General features: G+C 33.5%; 1 protein-coding gene and 1 long non-coding RNA gene across 2 annotated transcripts; one reads left to right on the top strand and one right to left on the bottom strand.

Moving 5' to 3' along the window:
* Positions 1-6,590: 6,590 nt before the first annotated feature.
* On the top strand, positions 6,591-7,583 carry LOC125849254 (E3 ubiquitin-protein ligase Os04g0590900-like). The gene has a single exon (XM_049529300.1). It carries the CDS (start codon positions 6,591-6,593, stop codon positions 7,500-7,502), a length of 912 nt encoding a protein of 303 aa, XP_049385257.1. The 3' UTR covers positions 7,503-7,583.
* A 10,233-nt stretch (positions 7,584-17,816) lies between these two features.
* Positions 17,817-23,387, bottom strand: LOC125848717 (uncharacterized). The gene is made up of 4 exons (XR_007444552.1): positions 22,464-23,387; positions 19,567-19,681; positions 19,317-19,474; positions 17,817-18,012 (listed from the first exon to the last, which is right to left on the bottom strand). It is a non-coding gene; the product is annotated as an uncharacterized LOC125848717 (long non-coding RNA).
* Between the last annotated feature and the right edge of the window lie 1,384 nt (positions 23,388-24,771).

Raw genomic sequence — 24,771 nt, forward strand, 5'->3', positions numbered from 1 at the left:
GCTGCTGGCTGCTGCTAAAGCTTAGAAAATAGAAAGTTAGAATTAGTAAAGTAAAAGAATTGAAAAGACCAAAAGGTTTAAAGAGTTTTGACCTAATTTAATTAAAAATATAATATTTATTATTTAATATAATATATTTCGGTAAACCGAAATACCGAATAACACAAAAGTTACATACCGAAAACCGAACCGAAATACCGAAAAGTATAAAAACATACACCGAATACCGAACCGAAAACCGAAATACCGAAATACCGAAACCGAAATAATTCGGTTCGGTTCGATATTTCGGTTTTTCGGTGTTTTTGCCCAGCCCTAATATCAGCCTTACTAGTATAAGTAAGGAATTTTCTATCTCTATATTGATTGTGATGAGTGCCTTGACAAATTGAATTATCAATTGCTCTATTTAAATTTCAAAAATATTGATGTTTCATCTTTTCCCCCAATATTTTCTTTGGTCTTCATATGTATAAGACATGTATTTTTCTATATATCTCCAAGTTGACCATGATAAAAGTTATGTGTAGTAGAAAGTTGTGTATCCCATTGAGAGGTTTAACCCTCCACCAATTTTACAAAGTGCATTGATTCGTAACATTTACACATAGTTAACACTTGTTTACCAAATTTAGTCAGATTTTCTTTTAGTGGCAAATGTATCACTTATGTATTGTAATACTTCAATACCAATACCACCTTTCTTTTCAGGTTTGCACAAGTTTTTTGATGAGCGCCAACGGTATTTTCCCTTTTTAGTGTAGGAACCACCCTCAAATTACCTTGGCAAGTGTTTCTTAATGAGTTCGATGGTTCCCTTTAAAGAATCCATAGTTGTCACGGTGTACATTGGCGTAACATGTTTAATGAGATTTAGTTTTCCTCCATACGACGGAAGTTTACCATGACATGATGCTAACCGCTAAGCTTGTTAACAATTTTAGTGATCAGTCCATTAAAGTACTCAATCCTCTTTGTTCCTAAACGAAGTAGTTGATTGGGAAATCTTTATCTGAAGAGTCATTTGTTAGATATAAAAACCCACTTAAGATGGAGTTCCCAAAAACTATCAAAGGGCTTGATAAGAAACCTTCTGGTCCAAGGAGGCAGAGTTTTCTTACTGAAACAATTCTTTGGACCAAGTTCTTTCCTTTTCTCAGATTTAGAGAAATCAACTTGGTTTTCATTAGCTTTTCTCAAGGACTCATAGTTTCTTTACAGGAGACCATTTCTACCAAAGTGAGTACATAACAAGTTATCAGATACAGACACATACTTGCTATGAGGGTTATAGGGAGGCTCTATCTTCCGACATCTTAAACCCTTACCACTGTTATATTTCCAATTAGCCAAGTTTGTAAGAATCTTTGAAGAATTAGTCCACTTCAAAGATTGGTTTAACTTATCCTTAGCTTGACTTAAATCTCTTTCTAGCTGAGAGTTTCTTTCAAGAGCGGCAACTAGTTTTAACTCAGAAGTTATTAAATTTTCTTCAAGATCTAGCTCAAAACCACTAAGCTTCATTTTTCTATTTTTAGAAGTTTTTGGGTTTTCTTTAAGTTGCAAACACTCAGTTTCTAGAGTAATCAATCTATCATTCATTTTAGACATCTGAGAAACGAGAGCTACCTTTTCATCTTGACAAAATTCCAAGTTTTTCACAAAGGGCATTCTTTTCTTTTGTTAATTCATCAACATAGTCGATTAACTCAATAGCGAATTTTCTTAACCTTTTAATGTAGGAAGTGTCTATGTCACTTTTAAGGTCAAGAAGTGTTACCTCTTCCTTATCGTCTTCATCATCTGTCTTTGCCATTATTAGAAGATGGAGTTGAAGATATTCTCATCATCCTTGACTGCTATCATGGAGACAAGGTCCCTACGTTTGTCACCTCTGGCATAATCTTGGAACTCATGCTTATGGCTCGGACAATCTCTCATAAAATGTCCCGGCTTTCTGCATTTGTGACAGAGATCATTTGCATTTGCTGTCTTGCTGGAGTTTCCCTTTCTCTGAAACCTCCATGTTTCTTGACTATCTTCTGAAACCTTCTAGTCAAATAGGCCATCTCCTGATCATCTTTATAAGCATCATTTGGAGATGCCTTCAGCGCCATAAGTTTTTCTCTCTTTCCATCTTTCTTGGATAAATCTTGTTGTTTGTTCAGCTCGTAGGTCTGGAAGTGTTCGATTAGCTCATCCATGGTGATGATCTTCAGATCCCTGGCTTCAGTGATGGCATTCACTTTGCTTTCCCAGGATTTGGGAAGAACTTGAAGAATTTTTCGAAATTGCTTGCTTGGATGAATAGGCTCACCAAGACATCGAAGTTCGTTAGTAATGGAGGTGAATCTGGAATGCATCTCATAAATAGTTTCACCTTTCTTCATACTAAAATTCTCATACTGAGTTATTAGCATGTCCACCTTGGACTCCTTAACTCGAATAGTTCCTTCATGTGCTATCTTTGGGACTGGCAGTTCCAGATTTCCTTGGCAGTCTCGCATGCGCATGCGTTTCTGTTGTATTCATTCGCTTTTATTCCACATACCAACAACTTTTTTGCTTTGTAAAATTTTTTCAATTCTCTTTCTATTTGATTCATCATACTCTCTTTTAGACTTGGGGACTACTCGAGTCAATCTCCTTCCTTCACGTCCTTGGTAGGAACATAAGGACCATCAAGCATAACGTCCCACAGTTCAGTGTCTTCTGCCATAATTTAATCATGCATTCTTGTCTTCCACCTTCCATAATATTGACTATTAAATCGAGGATGACGTGTGCTAGATTGACCTTCTTCTAAGCTTGGTGGAGCCGCCATGCCTACAACATCCTTTCTTGATGTTAGTCCAATAGAAAGGACTGCTCTGATACTAATTGTTGAAATGTATGCGTTCACCAGTGTGATATAGTACCAAGTCAAACGTACAAAAAAAATGCAGTAAGAGATTAACACAATCGATAATGAGAACAAGAAGTTTTACGTGGAAATCTCATTGCTCAATGGAGTAAAATCACTACCTATCACGCTTTACTAATCATAAGCAACAATGAATACAGACTCCAAATACAACAATGTGACTAAACTCTTAATCTCACACTAAGTAATAACTCTATTACTTACTGAGCCAAAGCAATGCCTCCATTGGCCACTATATTAACTATCTCTAATCAATATAGACTTCAATACATAAGACACACAATTAACTTTAATCGTGTTCTTACAATCAATACACACAAGAGACTTAGACTTTGATACGTTTCTATATGAATGTGAAACGAATCCTACAATTTCAGCACAATACAAGCATCCAAAATAACTGCACTTCGAGATTGCTTTTCTTCAATCTATTAGGTCCCTTGCAGTGTGTGTTCTTAATGCTTGAGTTCTTGAAAAGATTCAATCGCGCTATTTGAATAAATAAATAATTGTTGTTTGTTTTTGTTGAATATATCAATCATCAACGAGAGTTATTGACCACTGAACAAACAACCACATCCATTCCTATTGGTGAAGTACGCTGTCCTTCTCACCAACCAGCTGACAAGACAGCTTTACAGATGTACATTATTTTGAACTTGGACGAGAGAAACTTTGCCTGGAACCGGGTCCCTACATTTGTGAAGATCATCAAAACACCTGAAATACAACACACCACATGGCACAACTTCAGCATACTGATGTCATGACCCTAGAAAGGAAGGTACAAAGGTCAATGATTAGGATAAAAGGGTAATTGATTGCTGAGTATAGTTGCACCTTATGTGGGAGAGCTAGGGGGCTAGCCACCTACTCTTTGTTCTTAGTATTGGTAGTATTATGTAGTAGTTGCACATTGACTTATTCTTCAATTTATATTACTATATGTTGATGGGTTTTTTTACAAGCCCGTGAGGCAAGGATAAACAGGTTAGCGGAAAAGCAGGATGGAAAAGCATTTCAATCTAAGATGATGAGGCAAAGGTGCATTTCATGGAAATAGTGAAGGGGGAGGCCGAGGCCGAGTAATGGTTAATGTTCTCGCGGCTGAAAACAAAATGTTTCCGCTAGAAGTTTCAAATGTGGGAAATTTTTCTTTGGTAACTGGTGCAAAAAATGACTCTGGATTGTTGCATTGGAGGTATGAGCATCTTAATTTCAAGGGGAGAAAGTTGCTACGCCAAAAAGGTATGGTATTTGGATTACTAAAAATTAATACTTTTGATTTATGCGAAGGTTGCATTAATGGGAAGCAAAGTAGAAAGTCGTTTCCTGTTGAAAAGGCTTGGAGAGTAACTACTTGTCTAAAATTAATTCATGCATATTTGTGTTGTCCAATGAATACTGAATCTTTTGGTGGAAGTCGATATTTTTCCCTCATCACAGATGATTTTAGTCGCATGAGTTGGGTGTATTTCCTAAAATACAAATTAGAGGCCTTATAGAATTTTAGAAAATACAAGGCACTAGTGAAGAATCAAAGTGGGTTGCGCATAAAAACTCTCCGGACAGAGGTGGTGAGTTCTTATCTAATGAATTTGTCCATCTTTATGAAGAATCTGGAATTCATAGGGACCTGCACACTACACATCGAAGCAAAATGGTGTAGCCGAACGTGAAAATCGTACAGTTGTAAAGATGGCAAGAAGTTTGCTAAAAGGCAAAGGACTTCCAAATCAATACTGTGCAGAAGTAGTTGCAACCTCAGTATACTTACTGAACCTATCTCCTACAAAGGTTGTGTGATGAATCAAACGCCATATGAAGCTTAGAAAGGTACAAGTCCTTCAAAAAGCCACTTAAATTTTTTTTGTTGTATTGCTTATGCTTTGGTTAACTCTCAAACTCGTCAAAAACTAGATAAAAAATCACAAAAATATATTTTCATCATCTGTTATTTTCTTGAATCCAAGCATACAGGTTGTATAATCCTCTTAATGGCAAAGTAATAATTAGTAGAATTGTTGTATTTGATGAAAAGTCAAGTTGGAATTGGAGTGAAAAACAAATACAACAAGAGATTTCAATACCCATCGAAGACTCTAAAGATGAATGATAAGAGTCTGCTCCAAATTCACCTGAAGAAGAGATTGAACCAGGGACATTTGCAACACTTGAACAACATTCACCTGAGCCAATTCCACTAAGAAGATCAACAAGAACCTGAAAAGAGAATACTAGATATTCTAATCAATCTTGCCAATTTGCTTTTATTGTTTCAGAACCTATATTTTATGAAGAAGCAATTGAAAATGAGGAGTGGAAGAATGCGATGAAGGAAGAATTGATGGCAATACAAAAAAATGAAACCTGACAGCTCACTAACTTGCCAAATGGAAAGAATGTTGTTGGATTAAACTGGATATTCAAAACAAGGTATCATGTAGATGGAAGTGTAGTGATTTTGAGGAGACATTTTCTTATGTTGCTCGATTTGAAACGGTAAGAACAATTTTAGCCTTGGCTGCTCAACTGAAATGGTCATTTTATCAACTTGATGTTAAGTCAGCGTTCTTGAATGGTGAACTAGAAGAGGAGGTTTATGTTGCTCAACCTCAAGGTTTCAAAATTTGTAGCCAAGAGGAAAATGTGTACCATCTAAGAAAGGCACTTAATGGGTTGAAACAAGCGCCACACACTTGGTATAGCAAAATCAATTCCTATTTTGTTCAAAATGGGTTTGAAAGGAGTGAAAATAAGCCTACTTTGTACTTAAGAAAATAAGCTGAATTTAAATGTAGTATAATGAATAAATTTGAGATGACTGATTTGGGTTTGTTGCATTACTTCCTTGGGCTTGAGGTGAAACAAGGAGAAGGTAAAGTATTTGTTTCTCAAAAGAAATATGCATCAGATCTTCTTAAAAGAATTTGCTTTATCAATTGTAAATCTGCCACAACACCCATGAATATAAATGAAAAATTGCAGAAAGAAGATGGTACTGGGCAATTGCCAATGCAAGAAGTTTTAGAAGTATAGTTGGAGGTTTGATTTGTTTGGCTCATACTCGTCCAGATATTTCATACTTTATTGGTGTTGTTTCAAGGTTTATGAGCAACTCATCGAAGAATCATTTTTTAACCCAATTCATTAAATTTTGGACGGATTAAGCAGGTTATCTATATTTGAATTTATTTTGATAGTCCTACTTGAGATACGATGAAAGTCTTTTTTTTACTTCATTGTGACCTCACTAAAACATATGTGCCATGATTTTTTACTGAAGTCACGTGGAGCGTACAGGTGATAAGTGTTTCTACCATTTTCTTTTTTAGTCTTCTTTTATTAATTGTTCTTTTCCTCTTTTGTTTTTCTTTTCCTTTTTAAAATATAAAAATAAATATATTAGGTGATTATTTTTAGATTAGTGCAAATATAGAAAATACTAAATAAGAGACCAAATCAAGTGCAAATTTTTATGCATTTACCCCTTCAATGAACGTGCAGTGCAAATACGACCAAATCGAGCCTCAATGTGGGCCCAGTCCTAAGCTCTAGAATCTTCCTCATAAAGCTAACAATAAACCCTATAAATCAAGCACCGTCCTTTAATAAAAAAATGACCTCTGTCTCTCTCGTCAACATTTAGTAAACTATAGGTCTAGATATGGAGGTGGCATCGGTGTTAATTCAATCTCTCGAAGGCCTAACCCAAACTGAAGTTAGATCAATGATTTATAATCATATACTTCGATTCGTCCGGTCTATTCCACCACCGGAAGATGAACGTAATATTGTGACAGTGGTGGATGCAACAAACAACTCAATCTCTTTCCTCGAAGGTCATCCTATTAATGCTGAACCTATTGTGGAAGGGCAATTACCTGCATCAATCACTTCCATTGAAGCGATACCGATGGTTAAGATTTTAGGTCAAGGGATTGATTGCTCTGTTTGCTTGTCCAATTTTGAACTTGGCGAGGAAGCTAAGGAGATGCCTTGTAAACATCATTTTCATTCGATTTGTATTGACAAGTGGTTGGGGATCAATGGATCGTGTCCGATTTGTAGGTATAAAATGCCAGTAAACGAACAATGTGAGAAGACATATGAAGAAAGTGATGAAGATGAAATAGGTGATGATGGTGGCAGTGATATGCAAGAAGCTAGAGTGATATTTGTTTTTCATGTTGCCATTATAGCAGAAACTACAGATCTAGCAGTATCGATAACAGGATTGAATAGACTTTCCGAGAATAGGTTTATAACTATTAGAATGCCTAGACATTTTGATGTATCCGCAACTGGAGATGGCGATGGGTCTGAAGCTGGAAATTGTGATGTACCGGAAGCTTCTGGGAATGGCGATGTATCTGAAGATGGAAATGGCAATGTATCCGAAGCTAGAAATGGTGATGAATCAGAAGCTAGAGATGACGATGTATCTGAAGCTAGAGATGACGATGAATCCAAAGCTAGAGATGACGATGTATCAGAAGCTAGAGATGGCGATGTATCTGAAGCTAGAGATGGCGGAGATGATGATGAAGCTCAGGATATGGTCATTGATAACAATTAATTTGGTTATTTTCCTTATTTGTTTTTGGCGTCTTCTGCTTAACTAAAATATAAAAGTTATTTGTACAAAATATCGTGCTTAACTAAAATATATAAAGTTGTTTGTGCAAAATATCGTGCAATTTTAATTAGGATGATGACGGTATTGGGATGACCTAGATCCAAGATATGATCATTGACAACAAATAGTTTGTTTTTTTATTTATTTGTTTTGGGCGTCTTCTAATTTCATAGAAATGAACTATTAAGATTCCCCTAGAGCGTGATTAGAAAGTTGGCACCAATAATGTGAAAGTTCATGCGGTCAAACAAATGAGCTGCAATCAAGATTAAAAGCTTTGAATCAACTTCTCTTTAGCTAAGCTATTCATAATTTGGTTAGCCGCTCCTTATAAAGTGATATATATATGATCCATGGATGTTATGACAATTGTGACTGCGAGTTCATAATTACTGTTATCTCTTTTGACAAGCATATATGTTAGATATTATTGAACTTTAAACTTCAACAAATGTCAACATTATCTCTGGTTAATCCAAATATATCAGCCTTACTAGTATAAGTAAGGAATCTTCTATCTCTATATTGATTGTGATGAGTGCATTGACGAATTGAATTATCAATTGCGCTATTTAAATTTTTTTTAAAAAAGATGTTTCATCTTTTCCCCCAATATTTTCTTTGGTCTTCATATCTACAAGACATGTATTTTTCCATATTTCTCCAAGTTGACCATGATAAGAGTTATGTGTAGTAGAAAGTTTTGTATCCCATTGAGAGGTTTAATCCTCCATCAATTCTACAAAGTGCATTGATTCGTAACATTTACACATAGTTAACACTTGTTTACCAAATTCAGTCAGAATTTCATTAGAAGGTAACTTCTTTTTCAACAATCTCTAAGAGAGGAATGATATATAAAATGAAAATTTTCTATTCTACATATGGTTTATAAAGCTCATTCTAGGGTAGGGAGTCGTGATGATTTGTCACACATTCTTATTAAAAAAAATTACTGCCTATAGAGTTTTTTAGACGTCTTTTCTTATGTTCACTAAAATGATGACATTAATAGTACTTTCTGGTAGGATGATATTCAATTTCTTCATCTTTCTACTCCTTCCTTCAATGAAGTCACTAACTTTGATGATCATATTGGACTTTGGATCGGAGCTGAGGTAACTAAGATAGAATAGATTCACTACCCATTCAATCATTCTATCAAAAGCTATAATCACCCTTTTCTAAATTTCAACTAATATTGAATTCAACCTTCAATTTTATACTCTTCAACTTCCTCCAATCATGAGATTGTCCATCTCCCCTTTTCCTAGACATTAGATGTACTATGTCATAGTTTTTAACTTGTAAAAAGCAACATAGATGAAATACTTAGTCCTCAAGTTCCACCATCTTTTAGTGGAAAATGTATCACTTTGTCTTGTAATACTCCAATGCCAATGCCACTCTTTTCAGGTTTGCACAAGTTTTTTGATGAGCTCCAATGATAGTATGATACTTACCCTTTTTAGTAGAGGAACCCTCAAATTACCTTGCCAAGTGTTTCTTAATGAGTTCGATGGTTTCCTCTAAAGGATCCATAGTTGTCAAGGTGTACACTGGCATAACATGTAAAACTTGTTTAATGAGATTTAGTTTTACTCCATATGACAGAAGTTTACCATGCCATGATTCCGACAGCTAAGCTTGTTAACAATTTTAGTGATCAGTCCATCAAAGTACTCTTATGATCTTTTTTTGGATAATTTGTTAGAAGCAACCCTTCAATAAAAGATATAAGAAAGAAATTTGTCAGTCAGTTTGTCTTAAAAGGCTCTGTTAAAATAACATACTTTGATCCTTGTCATGTTTACTTATTTCACAATGAAGTGGATTACATTCACATACAATCCAAGATCTTTGTGCGTATTGGTGAAGATCTTAAAACGGACAGCTGACTTCACCCCTACGAAAGAAACTTCTATTGTGGTAACTGTTTGGGTGCTCATACATCAATTGCCATGGTATCTTTTTCGGTGGGATGTTATCGCAAAAATGGTGAGTTCAATTGGAACTGTAGTTTGCCCTGACCAAGTTACATACTCAAAATCTAGGGGCAATGTGGCCAGAATTAAAGTAGAGATTAACCTGCTAAAACCAAAACTAGATCAACTTTGGTTGGGATTCAATAGACTTGACGGGGGAGAAGATGGAGTGTGGTTGAAATTTGAGGTCGAGGTGTCCCGTCATACTGCTCTTATTGTCATCTGTAAGGTCACTTGGAGAATCAATGTAAGAGAAGTGATACTACTCAGATTAGCAACAATCAAGATGAGGATGATTTTACGTAGGTTCTCCGAAGAAGCAAGAAAAATGCAAAAGATAATGAGAAAACAATCAAACAAGGACAAAACTCAAAAGAATGAACAATGATAGGAAGCAAGATCAGGAAAACAAGGATGACGACAATGAAAATCAAACAAAACAAGCTACAAAGGCTTGATCATCTGGTTCAATTTCAGATCTGGTATGAATATTGATACCCCAAATTACACTTCTCAAAAGAAGTATAAAGTGGTTGTTGTTCAAATATAGAACCTAACAAAAGTTAGAGTAGATCCCACGAAGAATATGATTTAGACTTTATTCAATTCCTATTTGATGACATGAGATGACAAAGTGAACCAGTTCATAAGCTTGTACCAGACCTCAAACAAAAGAGCGGGAAAGAAGAAAGTCTTATTAAAGGCAAAAGACAACTAGTTTTTTTTTTGTAGGATTCAACTAGGGTTTAATCTATGCAAAGAACCACAGCTTTTGCAAATCCAGAAATTGAGAGAACTTTTGCAGCAAGAGCAAGTATGGTGCTGAAAGAGCAAGACGACAGAAGAAAGAAGAGCTAGAGTTAGGTTTTCTTTCTAAAGCTTAGTTTGTGTTCCTTCAACTTAGAACCATTGTTTAGGGACAATTGTCCTAAGTGTCAAAGTGTGTTCGTGAGGTTTTTGTAACAAGAAGTGGATTTGGCTTCTTAGAGAGTAGAGTATACGATTATAGCTAATCATTGAACAGTTTGAGTGAACTATTGAGGTGAGGTACTAGAATTAGTCCCTTTGATTATAGAGTTGTAATCCAAAGTTGTTCTTTGAGGTTCGTGAAGTTTTGGTGAAAATTCTACGAGGTGTAGGTCATAATTTTTCTTCTCTTGAGCAAGAAGAATTTCTGTTTAGTTTCTTGCATTTTTATCTTTGCTAATTCAACAAGAACTTGGTTCTTGTTATAGGTGGTCAAGGTTTCTTCACTATTATTTGTGCTCTTAATCGGATTATTTTCGAATTGGTACAAAAATACTACTCAGTCATCTATGATATCCCTTAACCTCATAGATGACTGAGTGATATTTTAAAGGAATTAATCTGACATCTATAATAACTTGTCAGTATATAATATGTAATAGGTTGGGGTATCATAGAAGACCAAATGTTTTTTTCTGTAGGAATAAATTTTGTCTTTTAATGATATCATCATTGTTTGATATATATACCATTTGTGTATTATAGAGTACTAACGAGTGATTTTATTTTTAAAGAAAGAAACTAATTATCTATGATATTTAGGATACTTAGGGAAAATTGTGCAAAATGACAAATTTTTTATTTAAAATAAATAATATAGCTATAGTTTAATTTAGGGAAAAAGGTCTGAAATATATCTGAACTTTGACCGAAATTGTTGTAACAATACCAAACTTTGGAAAAGACCTTTTACCCCCCCTCCTCCCGCACTATTTAATAATGTATTTTAAAGGTATATATGTGCCCACGTGGACATCATAAATATTGCATCATTATAAATAGTAATGTGTTCACCTGTGCACATATATATATACCTTTAAAAATACACTATTAAAAAGTGCAAGGGTAAATATTTTTCAGACCCTTTTCCCTTTAATTTAATTCATCATAGTAGCTACAGTTTCATTTTTCTTGCTATGATTGGGTCCCACAAAAAAATTTAATTTGAAAAAAACGGAAGTTATTTATACAACTCACCCCTTTTTCTTTCTCTCCAATCGATCCTATTTCGATTATACGGCTGGGTTCTAAACCAAAAAAGGGCATTTGAAAGCATGCAGAGCAAGTATTAGTAGCATAACAAAAAAGCCTTCCTCGTCATTAATATCTTTGCTCGCGGCAATTGTGACCTCTCGGGAGAATCAATGACTACATCAAAGGAGGACCCCTTTTTTGGGATAGACCGACCCCTGCACAGGAGCGATAGCAAAGCCAATCCTTAGACCCTTCAACTTCTCCTACAATCTCTCCATGAAATCAGTTTTGAATTTCAAATATTCTCCATTGCGCTCTCAATCAACCGTGGATTCAAAAATTTCAGGTACCGCCAAAAAGTGTATAACCGATTTGATTTTAAGCTTCTTTTTTTCAATTTTTAAAGTTTTTTCATGATATTTCTCATCAAATAATCATTCATACAGTTGTTGAACGTATACAATGGATGATTACACTCCAGCAACAAGATTGACAAGAGGTATGCATTTGCATGGCCGAAAATTTGATGAAAAACCATCCTTTTCTTTGGGTCTAACTCAGGAATTTGGGAAGGTTACAGGTTCAATAGCTAGATCTAAAGCAACTGGAGAGGTTAGGATCCAAATATAAGAATGACCCATTTAGATCGAAAGGAATCAGTGGAAAAGCAAAGCAAATTGGCGTAATGATTGTTGAGGGAGGTATTAAGCATCAGGACGATGCTAGTTCAACAAAGAAGAGGAAAGGAAAAGAAATTGATCTTTCCGATGAATAGGTAGAATCAATCAAAGAGGTTATTTCTGCAGGATTGTAGCAAGACGAACATGAAGAAGTTCAGGTATTTTCAGTATTTTGCATGGTTTATAATTGTATAATAAGTCTTATAGTTAGTTATTGTATGTAATTTATATGTTTGTTTATACGGATCGGTATATTTATAGCAATTAGGTTTCATATACAAAGTTATTGTATAAATAACAATAGGTAATATAAGTTCACTATATATACAATTTAATCAATAATACAATTGAAATTTTCTGTATAATATATAATAGCTTACATATATATATATATAAAACATGTTTATAAAGCATGAAAGTTGTTCTCTTTATACGTGTGTTTATACAGATAGGTGTTTTATAGCAATTAATTATAATTGATCTTATACAATTTTATATTTGTACATGTGTTTAAGTTATAGACACTGTGTAAGTTTTGTATAAAAAGTCCTTTAGTTATAACAAGGCTTTTGCTTTTATACATTAATATTTAAGTAAAACTGTATATGTATTCCTTTTCAGGTGTTAATTTTTTACGCAAAAGAACACCAAACCAACACGTACACCTCACATGCAGTGTTATACAAATGTTGAAGTAATGAATGTTTTAGTTGGAAAACTATTTGAAACTCGGTATAGACGTTTCTGTGGAACCATGTGTTTTTCTCAGTTAACTAGCATTCATAGATGTCATGTACAAGCACAGCTTATTAGGTGCATGTTTTTTAGGGAGATTGTGGATAGCTCAGAAGATGCCATTATGATACATGTAAATGGCACAACTCTTCGTTTCACCATAAGGGACTTTGCTATTATATCTTGGATAAAATGTTCAGCTAATGAGTCCAATTTTGTGTTTAATACCGAAGAACTAAATAGGATTATTCTTCAGTATTTTGATGCTGGAAAACCCATCACCAAGAAACAGTTAGTTGATAATTTTAATAACAAAGAGTGGGGTGATAACGATGATGATGCGCGGAAGTTTGTTGTTTTGTTCTTCATTCATACATTTATTTTTTGTTCTTCATTCATACATTTATTCTTTCTGAAGAACCAACAACTACAATAATTGATAGGAAAGATTTTGATTTAGTTGAATTGGACAGATATATGGACTACCCATGGGGTAAAAAGGCTTTTGATTTACTGATTCAACATTTGCATACCAAGGTTAAACATGATGAAAAGTATTACAGGTTATATGATTTTCCACTTGCTTTGCAAGTTTGGTTTTATGAATGTTATTCGGACTTTGATAATGAAATTGATGTTAAAGTATCTGACCACATTCCTAGAATCCTCAACTAGAAGACGAAAAAGGATTTCCGTCGTCTAGATTACTTCGCGAGACGACAATAATCCGGTATGCATTACTGTTTTGTAGACATCTATATCAATTATAAATTATACAAATGACTGTGTATATATTTATACAATTGCATAATCATACAGTTGCACAAGTTTATAAATGTATATGTGAAGATGAACGAACACGTTTATATTTTGCAGCTTATATTTCAGAATATAAGTGCAACTCCAATAATGGAAAATTTGATTCTTGATTTGCCTGCCTGTTGAACCAGATGCAACTTCAAAACATATAGCAGCTAGCTGCAATTGATTCAGATGATGATTTTCAGGATCCTCCATGTCCAATAAATAACAAAGGGAAAGAAAAAGTTGAAAGTGGTTTGTCAGCTCCTATGAAGAAATTAAGACATACTGATCAGATGAAGACACAACCCAAGGTTATTGCAAAACAACCTATTTTAAGGAAATCTCCACGACTTGTAACTGTTCCCAAAAAAGTGAAGTTGCCACCTCTGAAGAGTCAAGCGAAACAACGAGCTAATGCTGCTGCTTATCAAAGAATTGAGCTGGAAAAACCTAGCTATTGTCACTTCTGGTATACCATCATGTTGCAAGTCAAATGATTTCAATATTTCGCGTGATGAATTCAAAACATTGGTATGAAGTCTTTAGAGTCATTTTTATTCAATTATTTCTTTGTACGTATAATTAACACGAATCAAAAATTATAATCATCCAATATCAGATGGAGGAGCGGTTTAGTGATTTAAGGAAATTTCAATTTGGTGTTGGAGTCTATCAACAACAAAAATACATATGAGAAGGTTTGGTAATAGTATTAATAGTTAGAATTTTTCTTTTTTGTAAAGACCTAATTAAAATTCTTTTTTTTTCAGGTTGATGATGTAGATGTTACACCTAAAGCACCAACATTCATTGTTGATCAGTCTGATGAACATGCTCGGCAATCAGACATTCTGTTAAAATGTTTGACTGATTATATCATTTTAAACGATTTAGAGGTAAATGTTATTCAGAAGTTTTCTAAAGCAAGAGTCATTTAAAGAAGCATTTACCTCTAAATCATTTAAAACAGTATAATCAGTTGGACATTTTAGCACTGTGTCTGATTGCCGCAGATGACTTAAGCATCCTGATGCCGCAGATGACTTAAGCCAATAAATAAACATACTCACGTTCCATGTGACTTCACAAACAAATCAGAGCACACGTCATTTATTTGTGTTTAATGACGTGTACGAAATTTTACATATATATTTTTAAAATTATAATAAAAACAAGTCATTATTACTTGTATTGTGACTAGATGAATATTTCCCGTGCTATGCACGAGCCCAACAATGTGAATTATGATGTCATTTATTTGTGTTTAATTTTAGGATTAATTACAGAAATTCCACATTTTAGTTTATATATTACCATTATCCCCTATAAGTTTTACAAATCTTCAAAATCCCTCATTTTCACGCATCATATTAGTGTATCTCGCGCATCAGATTAATGTATCAACGCTTCAGATTAGTGTATCATGTATAAAATGTAATGTATCTTACTTAACGATTAATGTATCTTGCGCAACAAATTAATGTATCAGCGCTTATATTATTGTATCCGTTTGAGGGATTTCTGTAATTATAAACTTTTAAGGGCTAGATTGTAATATTACCTTAAAAGTATGTGATGTTTGTAATTTGCCCTTAATTTTACTTCACAATTAAAGGACAAAGGCCCAAAATCGTCACCAAAGATTTAGGATATATTTATATTTGAAAAATGTTAGAAAATATATTTATATGAAATATAATAAGTTGTTTATATATAAATATATTTGCATACTAAGAATGTTCCGTTCGAAAGTTTTTCGATTTTCTTTTATAAATTAAAAAGGCCATCCAAATTGTTTGACACGGTACACCTGAACAAAAATCCACAATTTATTAAATCGGTTCGATACGATTTGGTTCGATTGCTCAATCGATTTTTCATATTTTTTGACACCATATATATTGCACTTGCCTATTACTGAAATGACTACTTTTCTATTGCTTCCTTTAATCCATTTGCAAAATCAAACCCAAGAGTATGTATCATTGGCTCATTACTAACTATCCACCATCTTATGCTACATGATTAACACAATGAATCACTTTTCTACCAGTGTTCGTTCTTTGTAGTTTGTACCATGAACAGATAAGTCACATAAGGATATTGAAAATATTGTCATGGCCAGAAATATTTCGCTGCTTTGTACTTTTCAAAGAGTTGCTTCCCTATTTCAAAAATAGAATAAGAGAATAAACATTTCGAAATAGAAAGCACTAAACCAATAAAAATTCATAGCCACATTTAAAAAATTACTATGGAGAGCATGTGTGAGAGAGAGAAAGCAAGACAACGTATTAAATCAAATCAAGGACCAGTGAAAAAAAAAACTACTTATGAGTACTATACCCAATAGTCAAGTTATACTCCTTTAGAGAGGAGTCGAGGAGGGCACAAAGTTAATAAAGGCCAAAAACCGTTGCTGCAATCTAAGGATACATCAAAAATTTAATTCTTTCTCAAACCAATATAGGATCCTTTCATCATTAAGAATAAACCAATAAACAATTTCTTGTTTTTTCTTTGATAAGCCAATGTTGACAAGCAACAACTCTATGGAGATGCCGTATATTAATGCAAACAATGACCAAAATAATTGATCACATTGAGTTCCTTTTAGCACCACATGTTGCAACCAAATTGACACAAAACAGTTGATGAAAACAAGCATGTGCAAGAATCAATTTAAGAAGGAGCTATCATTACCATTCCCCAGTGGTTAACGTGGCGATTTGATAATGGTCCATCTAAGATGTCTGATATTTTTAAAACAAGCTAAGTAAGCAAACCATATAATATCGAATTGTTTGGTGTAAAAGAATGATGCAGACAATAAGAACATACCATGATTTTCGGGAGCATCAGATGAGTATGATGCCATTTCCTCACTCGTACTTATATCAACATAAAAGATCGTACTAAGTGATTCATCCTGCACTTGTCAACCGTTGAAATGGCACTTTTAAAAAAGTCTATCAAAACCATAAAGGTACTAAGAAAAGCATGGATTATCATTGTACATTGAAAAAATATCGAGAGAAAATCTCTTCAAAAGTTGTTTCATTATATGAATTATCTTCCAAGAAACGTCACCTATGCGATTGTTAGGCTCTCTATCAGGATATCATCTTTTGTTCGTTAAAGTTATTTTTAGCAAGCTATACAACCTTAGCATTCTCTCATTACTGCAACTAGGGGTGTACAAAATCGAACCGAAAATCAAACCAAACCGCAAATCGAGTCAAACCGAAAAAAAACCTGACTAGTAGTTTGGTTTGACTTGGTTTGGTATTGAAAAAAAAACCCGACTATATTTGGGTTGGGTTGGGTTGGTTTTAACTAAAAAAACAAACCCGAGACCAAATCAACCCGACATTATATATGTAATTTTAAAATTTTATTTTATACATAAAAATATTTACTTTGATATAATTTTAAAATATTTCTTATACTATTTCATAGTTTTTATCTTTTAATAGATTATTTCAAGTTTAAAACTTATCGAAATGGTCCAGTAAAGATTATAGTTCATAGATGTTGATAATTATAATAAAACTTAAATCAAAATCAAATTAATACTAATGCAAAAAGAAAATCAATTCAACACTAAGAATGACAATAATATTGAATATTTGTTCTTTAGTTTTACATTGGTTTAGACAATTAAAATACATAATCTAATTTTAATTTTCCTTAAATATTTATTAATGTAAGTAATACTAATTAAACTTATTTTAGCATGATTTAGTACTTTTAAATTATGATCATTTTCATTATGACTTTGCAATATTTATTTTATATGATGATTTCATTATTATTGTTTATTAATATTTTTGTGTCATCAGTACTCATCTCATATTTTGTGTTATTTTTTTTAAAAAACACCTTAGATAATTGTATTTTGGTTGGACTAAAGAAATATTTGGAGCACAAGTTAATTATATGTTTGTATGCAAACTTTACCAAAAAAATCCAAAAATCTGAGGTTTATTAGTTTGGTTTGATTTATAAATTTAAAAATTCGACACAATGGTTTGGTTTGGTTTATAAATTTAAAATTTTTACACAAATGGTTTGATTTGATATTTGAAAAATCTGAACCAACCCGGTCATGTACACTCCTAACTGCAACCTTCTGCATCTAGACTTGAGAGAGCACGGTTAGTCGGTTACCACTGAAATCAATCTTCAATGCCTTCAAATGGTTCATCACCGCTCTCTCTTGAGTTTATATTGGTTCTAGCACACCTTAAGTGAATATTGACAAATAAAATTCAAATAAAAATGTCTAACCAAAATTAATTCACAAATACAAAGGGCGGATCTTCTACTTCCTTTCTTATTTTTAGGCAGAACAAACTTGTAAGATATCACTTATTTGATACAGCAAGGAACCTGCTTAATTAATCACAAATTAGGTCTATAGACCAACAAAACCTCAAGTTTTTGACAATGAGCCGTGCTATTTAGGCTAAAAAAAAATAGAACCTCAAGTTCTCCACAATGGGCCATGCTACTTAGGCTACAAACAATCAGGATTTATGAATTAATCGAACTACTAACCAATTGCCTAATGATTGAAAACCATAAACAAATAGAGGTGGCACTAAAGGATAAATGGATTACAACTGCGACGAATATGCTGAAAAAGCTATCAAATACGCCCATCAATCCATTTTTGACCATGAGCAACAAAACTCTAGAACAACTACATAAAATTCAAATTTTATCCTAACATACTTTGTAAATCACTTCTCGCAAAAAGGAAAATTCAGTTTCCCACTTCTTTGTCTGCTTAGGTATGAGAAACACATCAGTCAGTCTTTAAACAACCGATTCTAGTCATCAATCTCTTTTTCCCAAATTTGAGAAAAGGTCATGTAGTTAATACTTATTAGACTTGCATCTAACCTTTCTTGTAAATGAGAAGTGTGCAATAGCACCAAAAGCATAAAAAAGCTCAACTTAGAATACAGGTTGTGTCTACTATTTCTTCACACTACTTGCATCACCAACCCTTCACCATAGATTCCAATTTTTCCTCTGAAACAAAATTAAGTATAAAAGTGAAAAGTATAGAGATGGTACATACTGGAATAATTGCATTTGCTATCAAGAGTTTGTAATGTTCTTGAGCTGTGATCCTCAGTTTCTCAGCTGCCTATTCAATCAGAATTTTATTAATGACAAACCATTAATTTCATAAACTTGAACAACTATTTCTCATATACCTTTGGAGCTGATTGTGAAGACTTCCATAATATTACAGCACAACCTTTAGGACTGGTCCAAGAAGCATAAACTTTGTAAAGATACAGATAAGATTGAGAAATCCAAAGAAAAAATGCAATAAGTGTAAAAGCAGCAAGTACAACATCCATGCATCAACATATGTACAATGTGTCCATGTTTTAAAGCTAAGACAACATGTTTTAGGTTGATATATCAGGCACATACATTATTTTTGAACTTGAGCTTATCTTGTTCTTCAAATTGTCACATGCCTGATAAGTAGCAAAAATATGGAAGAAGTACAAATGAACCAAACTAACCTGGCAACATAAAATGTTGTGGAGTTTTCCAACATTAACCACTTGTTTACACATTCAATGGCAAGAGATTTGCCTGAACCACCTTCATTAGTTACAACTGTTATGATTGGAACTCTCAGCCCAAACATTGCCCTTAAAGTTTGGCCTATTGGCTCACCCTACATGAAAATATTAGAGGTGATTATAGATTCTACATGACCAAACGTAATCTAATAACACAATATTTGAAAGTCAAGGTAAAGACTCACACCTAACTTAGCTCTTCAGATCTTAAATCAGCAAAAGACCCTGGAGTGTCAACAAATGTAACAATAGGGAAGACACGATGATCCGCATATTTCATCATTCCTAAAGCCTTTCAATAGCTGCAGGGAGAATATTTAGTAGTAATCAATTCATCTTTTTACAAAACTAACCTTGAGGTATCAAATTAAACAATATTCCTTTCAAACAACTGAACGCTGCATAGACTCTCCAAAAATCTGATAACTGAGCAATAAAATTAAATTGGGAATATGTTGGTCAAGCGTTTTCCTTTTAGTGCATTTCCGAAGGTCCTCATTAAAAAGCTTCCATTGCATAGTACTTATCCACATTCTCTTTCTATTCAATGCTAGTTCTTATTAGCACTTGTTCTTCCCCTTTCTCTACCTCTGTTTAAGCAAAGGAACTTTCACTTTTTTATAGTCAGCTATTGTGCAGATTCATGGAGGATCATAACACTGTAACCTTCCCTTCTAAAAAGTAAGGCTACTGCACTATTTCAATCTAAACTTTTTTTTTCTGATCGAGATGGGGTTCTTTATATATTGATAATAAATATATTGAGTTTGGGTGTTTTGTGCGAGGCTTCTAGTTCCTTGCAGGATGATATGTGTTTGTACACACATGCGTACACAGAGAGATAGGTATACAGATGCTTGATATTTGAGCTATGTTTACAGTACTTCTGTTATTCTTCATTTTTGCAGATATTATAAACTTGACGCCTATTACAGACGTAAAATGGAAAAGGAAAGCAGAAGAGGTGTCAAGAAGGTCGTGGACGATGAACGTACTGTCTTTGATGATGAAGAACAGCGCAAGGTAAGTTATGGACACGGTTGCCATTTCATTGTAAAAAATTGTTTTTTGGTTGAGTAGTATGAAGTCAGCTAAGGGCATGGCACAAATTCAAATATGGTTAGAGAACCAAGTTTGGACTTTTGGTATTTAAGTCTAGAAGGATACACCTATTATCCACTGAATTTCAAGTTTCGAAGCTGGAACATTGGATTTCTTATTTAAAGTGAAGTTCCAAATTTCTAATGTGATCTCGTGCTCTTTGGAACTATTTGAACAGAGTCGAGAAGTGCTGGTCAAATAATCATTTTTGCATAGTAAGCTAATTTCCTTTGCATAATTAACAATATCATATGTTAAGTAGACAGATTATTGATATACAAGGAAAACAAAGTTTAATTTACCTCTTTAAATCATATTAGTTCAAAACTAACATAAATTATGATAAACATACATACATATATATACAACCAGCTACCTATTGTAAGAGTCAGGTGATTTTTTATATTTTTGTTATTACAATATTTTCCATCTCAAACAAGATGTTAAACATTAAATCTTTAAACAAGAAACGAAATTAAAATATGAGCAAATGAAATAAAATAACTAAGGATTAACACAGGGTTCGATACATGTAATGTTAACCTGAGAAGTTGTACCACTCACTAATGAGGGAATGAGATGATACCAAGTTTATGGTACAATTCTAAATATTCAAGGAATTTTAAAGGAGTAAACAAAATCCAAATTTTCTTAAGGGAAAATACATAAATTCCCTCTCAAACTTGTCCCCAAAACTTATTTTAGCACTGTAACTTTACGTGTATTTAAATACCCCTTAAACAACTTACAAGTGAATTAAATATAACCTTAGAGGCTGACGTGGCAAATAAAAAATTTATAAGCGTGTAAATAGCATAAAAAATGAAAAGGGAAGGTAAGTGGGTCCCACTTTGTCTTCTTTTAGCAACCTGTACCAGCAACATTTCTCGAATCAACAAATTCAACGAAACTCAACCACGCCAGACCTCACCCCAACCCCTTTGTTCTTCGTTCATCACCGTTTAAAGCTCTTGCGAGAGATCAGCCGCCGTGAGACCACCAAATCTAGCTAAGAAATTTCACCACGCCGGCAACCATGGAAAAAATGTCGGCCATACCCTTTTCCTGGCTTTCCTCCATTCTTCCCTTTATTTGTTTTCATTTTTTTGCTTTTCAGGCGAGCCATCAAATCTGTCGGTTTTGAGCCTAATATAACAACAATAACTCTGGCAATTGTCTTTTAAGCAGTTGATGGTTGTCCTTAGAGCAACCATGGTTGTTAAGCTTTAGCTTTCAAAAAACATGCAAATAAAAATATGGAGAAATAGTAAGTTAAACAACAAAAAATGAAAATTGAAAATAATAACATTCCCAAGAGTATGAGCAAGAGTTGCACCAACAAACCCAGCTCCAACGATGATGATAATTTTTCAAAGTTGTCGTTGAAGCACTTGCCGACGTATAGTCATTTTCACTGTTTTGCACAATGTTCATCAAATTATTAGAAATTACGTTGTAGGTGTTAGATTTTTGCAAAGGGTAACAATTACTTTTGTATTGTATTGATTATTGAAATAATTAAGAACATGGAACAATGAAGAAGATGAGTAAACAGTGAAAATCAGAACAAAAAATGACGTGGAAAAAGAAAAAAGAAATGAAATGAAATTTGTTCACAATCTGACGTGTTATCAATGTGTCATTGAGGTGACGCTTATGTGGCACGTGTGTACATCACCTTCCAATTATGAAACTAGTATTGTATGTATAAGGTGGTACTTAATTCACTTGACAGTTGTTTAAGGGGGTATTTAAACACCCGTAAAGTTATGATACTAAAGTGAGTTTTGCGGACAAGTTTAAGGGGGATTTGATGTATTTTCTCTTTTCTTAACAATGTAAACGAAGTATGATTTTTTTTAGTTTAGACATTTTTTCAAACATCTGGTGAACATCTGAAATCTTTCAACAAAAAAAACCACATATGCATACTCCATTCAATCTTGCTAGAAATGAAAAAAAAAAATAGAAGAATGAACATACCAATTAAGTGTCTAGCAATTGAATATGTTGGAACAAGTGATTGTGCTCTTAAGCTCTTAGTGTGGTAGGTCAATGAAGTAATTGACTGCTAACTTGCACAAGTTGTGATGATGTGCTTGTCTAAGTGTGGGACATACACAGAGCAGGTTCAATTTCAGCATATTACTGGTTGTGCTATCCTCTGAAGAAGTAGGATTAATCGAAAGGATGTATCTTATGCTCTTGTTTATCAATCTCATGAAGCACATCTAGGCCCTGCCAGCCACTCATACCTCCAAGGAAATAATTAATAGCAAACTGAAGTTATATTCCGAATTAAATTGATCACTGGTGTTAAGAGGACAATAAGAAAAGAAAAAAGTTTTATTGGATCAGTCTTAATCCCTAGACATGGAGGGACCATAAGGATCGAAAGTTCTCTGTCAAACAGAATATACTACTCTTGAATCCACAAACTGTATAGCCATAAAATCACGATCTAACGAACTTCAAGCTTTGAAAGAAGACTCTAGAAGTTTGATCGAAAAGAAATTTCTTTCAAGAAATTCACCACACACTTGTTGGCGCTGTGGCTCAAATAGTTTTACCTAAAAACCTAACAAAATCCAATTCATGTCTAAAGAGATCTTTTATCACACACAAAAGTGGGGCAAAACAAACTCAAGCTTCAAGTAGTATCACACATATGCCATATTAAACATAGTTTCATGGGCAGTGATATTCTGATAAGAAGAGTCACAAAAATAAAGAGGTAAGAAGACCAAATGAAAAGGAAACAAAACTAAAATTTAAATGTAAGTTTAAACTAATATCTTAGACCACAATCAAAGCAAAAAGTATATTTATAAGTCCTAATATGATAGCAATGTGTATAGAGCGTGAAAAAGGGATGATAGGAAGATTGTGACCTTAAAGAAAGTTCAGTTTGATACCTCAGAAAAAAAAAAAGCCCAAAATAATTAAACAGCAATACCAAAGTAGAATAGCATACAAAAACAAATGAAACAATTGTATAAAATGGAGATTAAAGAGAACAACAGAAACTGTGAGGGAAGAAGAACAAAAGAATAATCGAGAAGCTTATGATTTGATGGCAGATACAAAACAGATTAAATGGATAATAGTGATGAAAATTATTTGTTTGCCCTTCATCTTTCTTCTTGACCAGAATGGTGAGATACCGGATAACTATTACTCAAGAAGACTGTATAATTCTACAAGTAATGACATTGGAAGTAATGGCTACCTAATCTAAGCTTGATTAGCATTTTCAATGATCATAATTCCTCCTATGAACAAGGTTTTTCCGTTTGTAAAGGTACCTACGCTTCGATTAGCTCATCGAATAGCATAAATAATCTTGCAGATTGGTTATTGGACTCTCCTGTAAGCCCTCTTCATAACCCTGAAAAATATAACGATAGCCACCCGATCTCGAACTCTAAGAAATGAATGGAAGAAACAAGCAATTTTCTCCCTACTAATAATAACAAAATTGTTGGACAATATGGTTATCAATGACTTGCTTCCTCAGGAGAAAAGAGGAGAAAGTAGAGCCGTCAATATGGGCTAGGCCTGTTGGGCCAGCCTGGCTTAACCCGGGATTTAATAGGGCTGGGCTAAGATTTTTGGAGCCCATTAAAGAAAAAGGTTTTTTAACCCGGCCTGAATAAGCCTGCTGATTTGTGGGACTTGAAAAATATAGGTAGGGCCGGCCCGTGGGCCAAATAAAAATAATTAAAAAAATATAATATAATATTAAAATTTAAAATTAAAGAGAATCCAAACTCAAAATCTATTTAATATTTAACTAATTGAAACCGCATATAAATTGCAGATGAAAATGAAGATGTTAAGACAACCTTGTCACAAGTTGATTCAGATATGTTTGATGAAGATGATCATGAAGTGTTGGATACGCCATAGATTTCATGATGTGTTAGATACGCCATAAGTTTCATGATTTTTTTAAGGAGTTTATTTTTAACTTTTTTATGGTTGGAATATTGTCACATTTTTTGTGTTTTAATGTGACAAAACAATTAAGTTAATATTTATATTTATATATTTATATATTTATACTTTTATTTGAAAAAACCTTAATATATATTATAAAGATAATTTTATTTGTGAATTTGATTAACAAGTAGTAATATTAACATGATGTAATATTGTTTTGTCGATATTTATAATAATATTTTTAAATTATAATTTATAATTTATTTTAATAATTATAAAAAAAATATAATTTTTAAAAAAGTGGGCTGGCCCGGCAAGCCTGTAGCCCACGTACTTGTGGATTGGGCCG

Source organism: Solanum stenotomum, chromosome 12 (genome assembly GCF_019186545.1).
Source record: "Solanum stenotomum isolate F172 chromosome 12, ASM1918654v1, whole genome shotgun sequence".
NCBI classification, from domain to species: domain Eukaryota; kingdom Viridiplantae; phylum Streptophyta; class Magnoliopsida; order Solanales; family Solanaceae; genus Solanum; species Solanum stenotomum.

Excerpts from the sequence above, each read along its gene's own strand:
- LOC125849254 (XM_049529300.1), top strand. The coding sequence starts at position 6,591 with ATGGAGGTGGCATCGGTGTTAATTCAATCTCTCGAAGGCCTAACCCAA.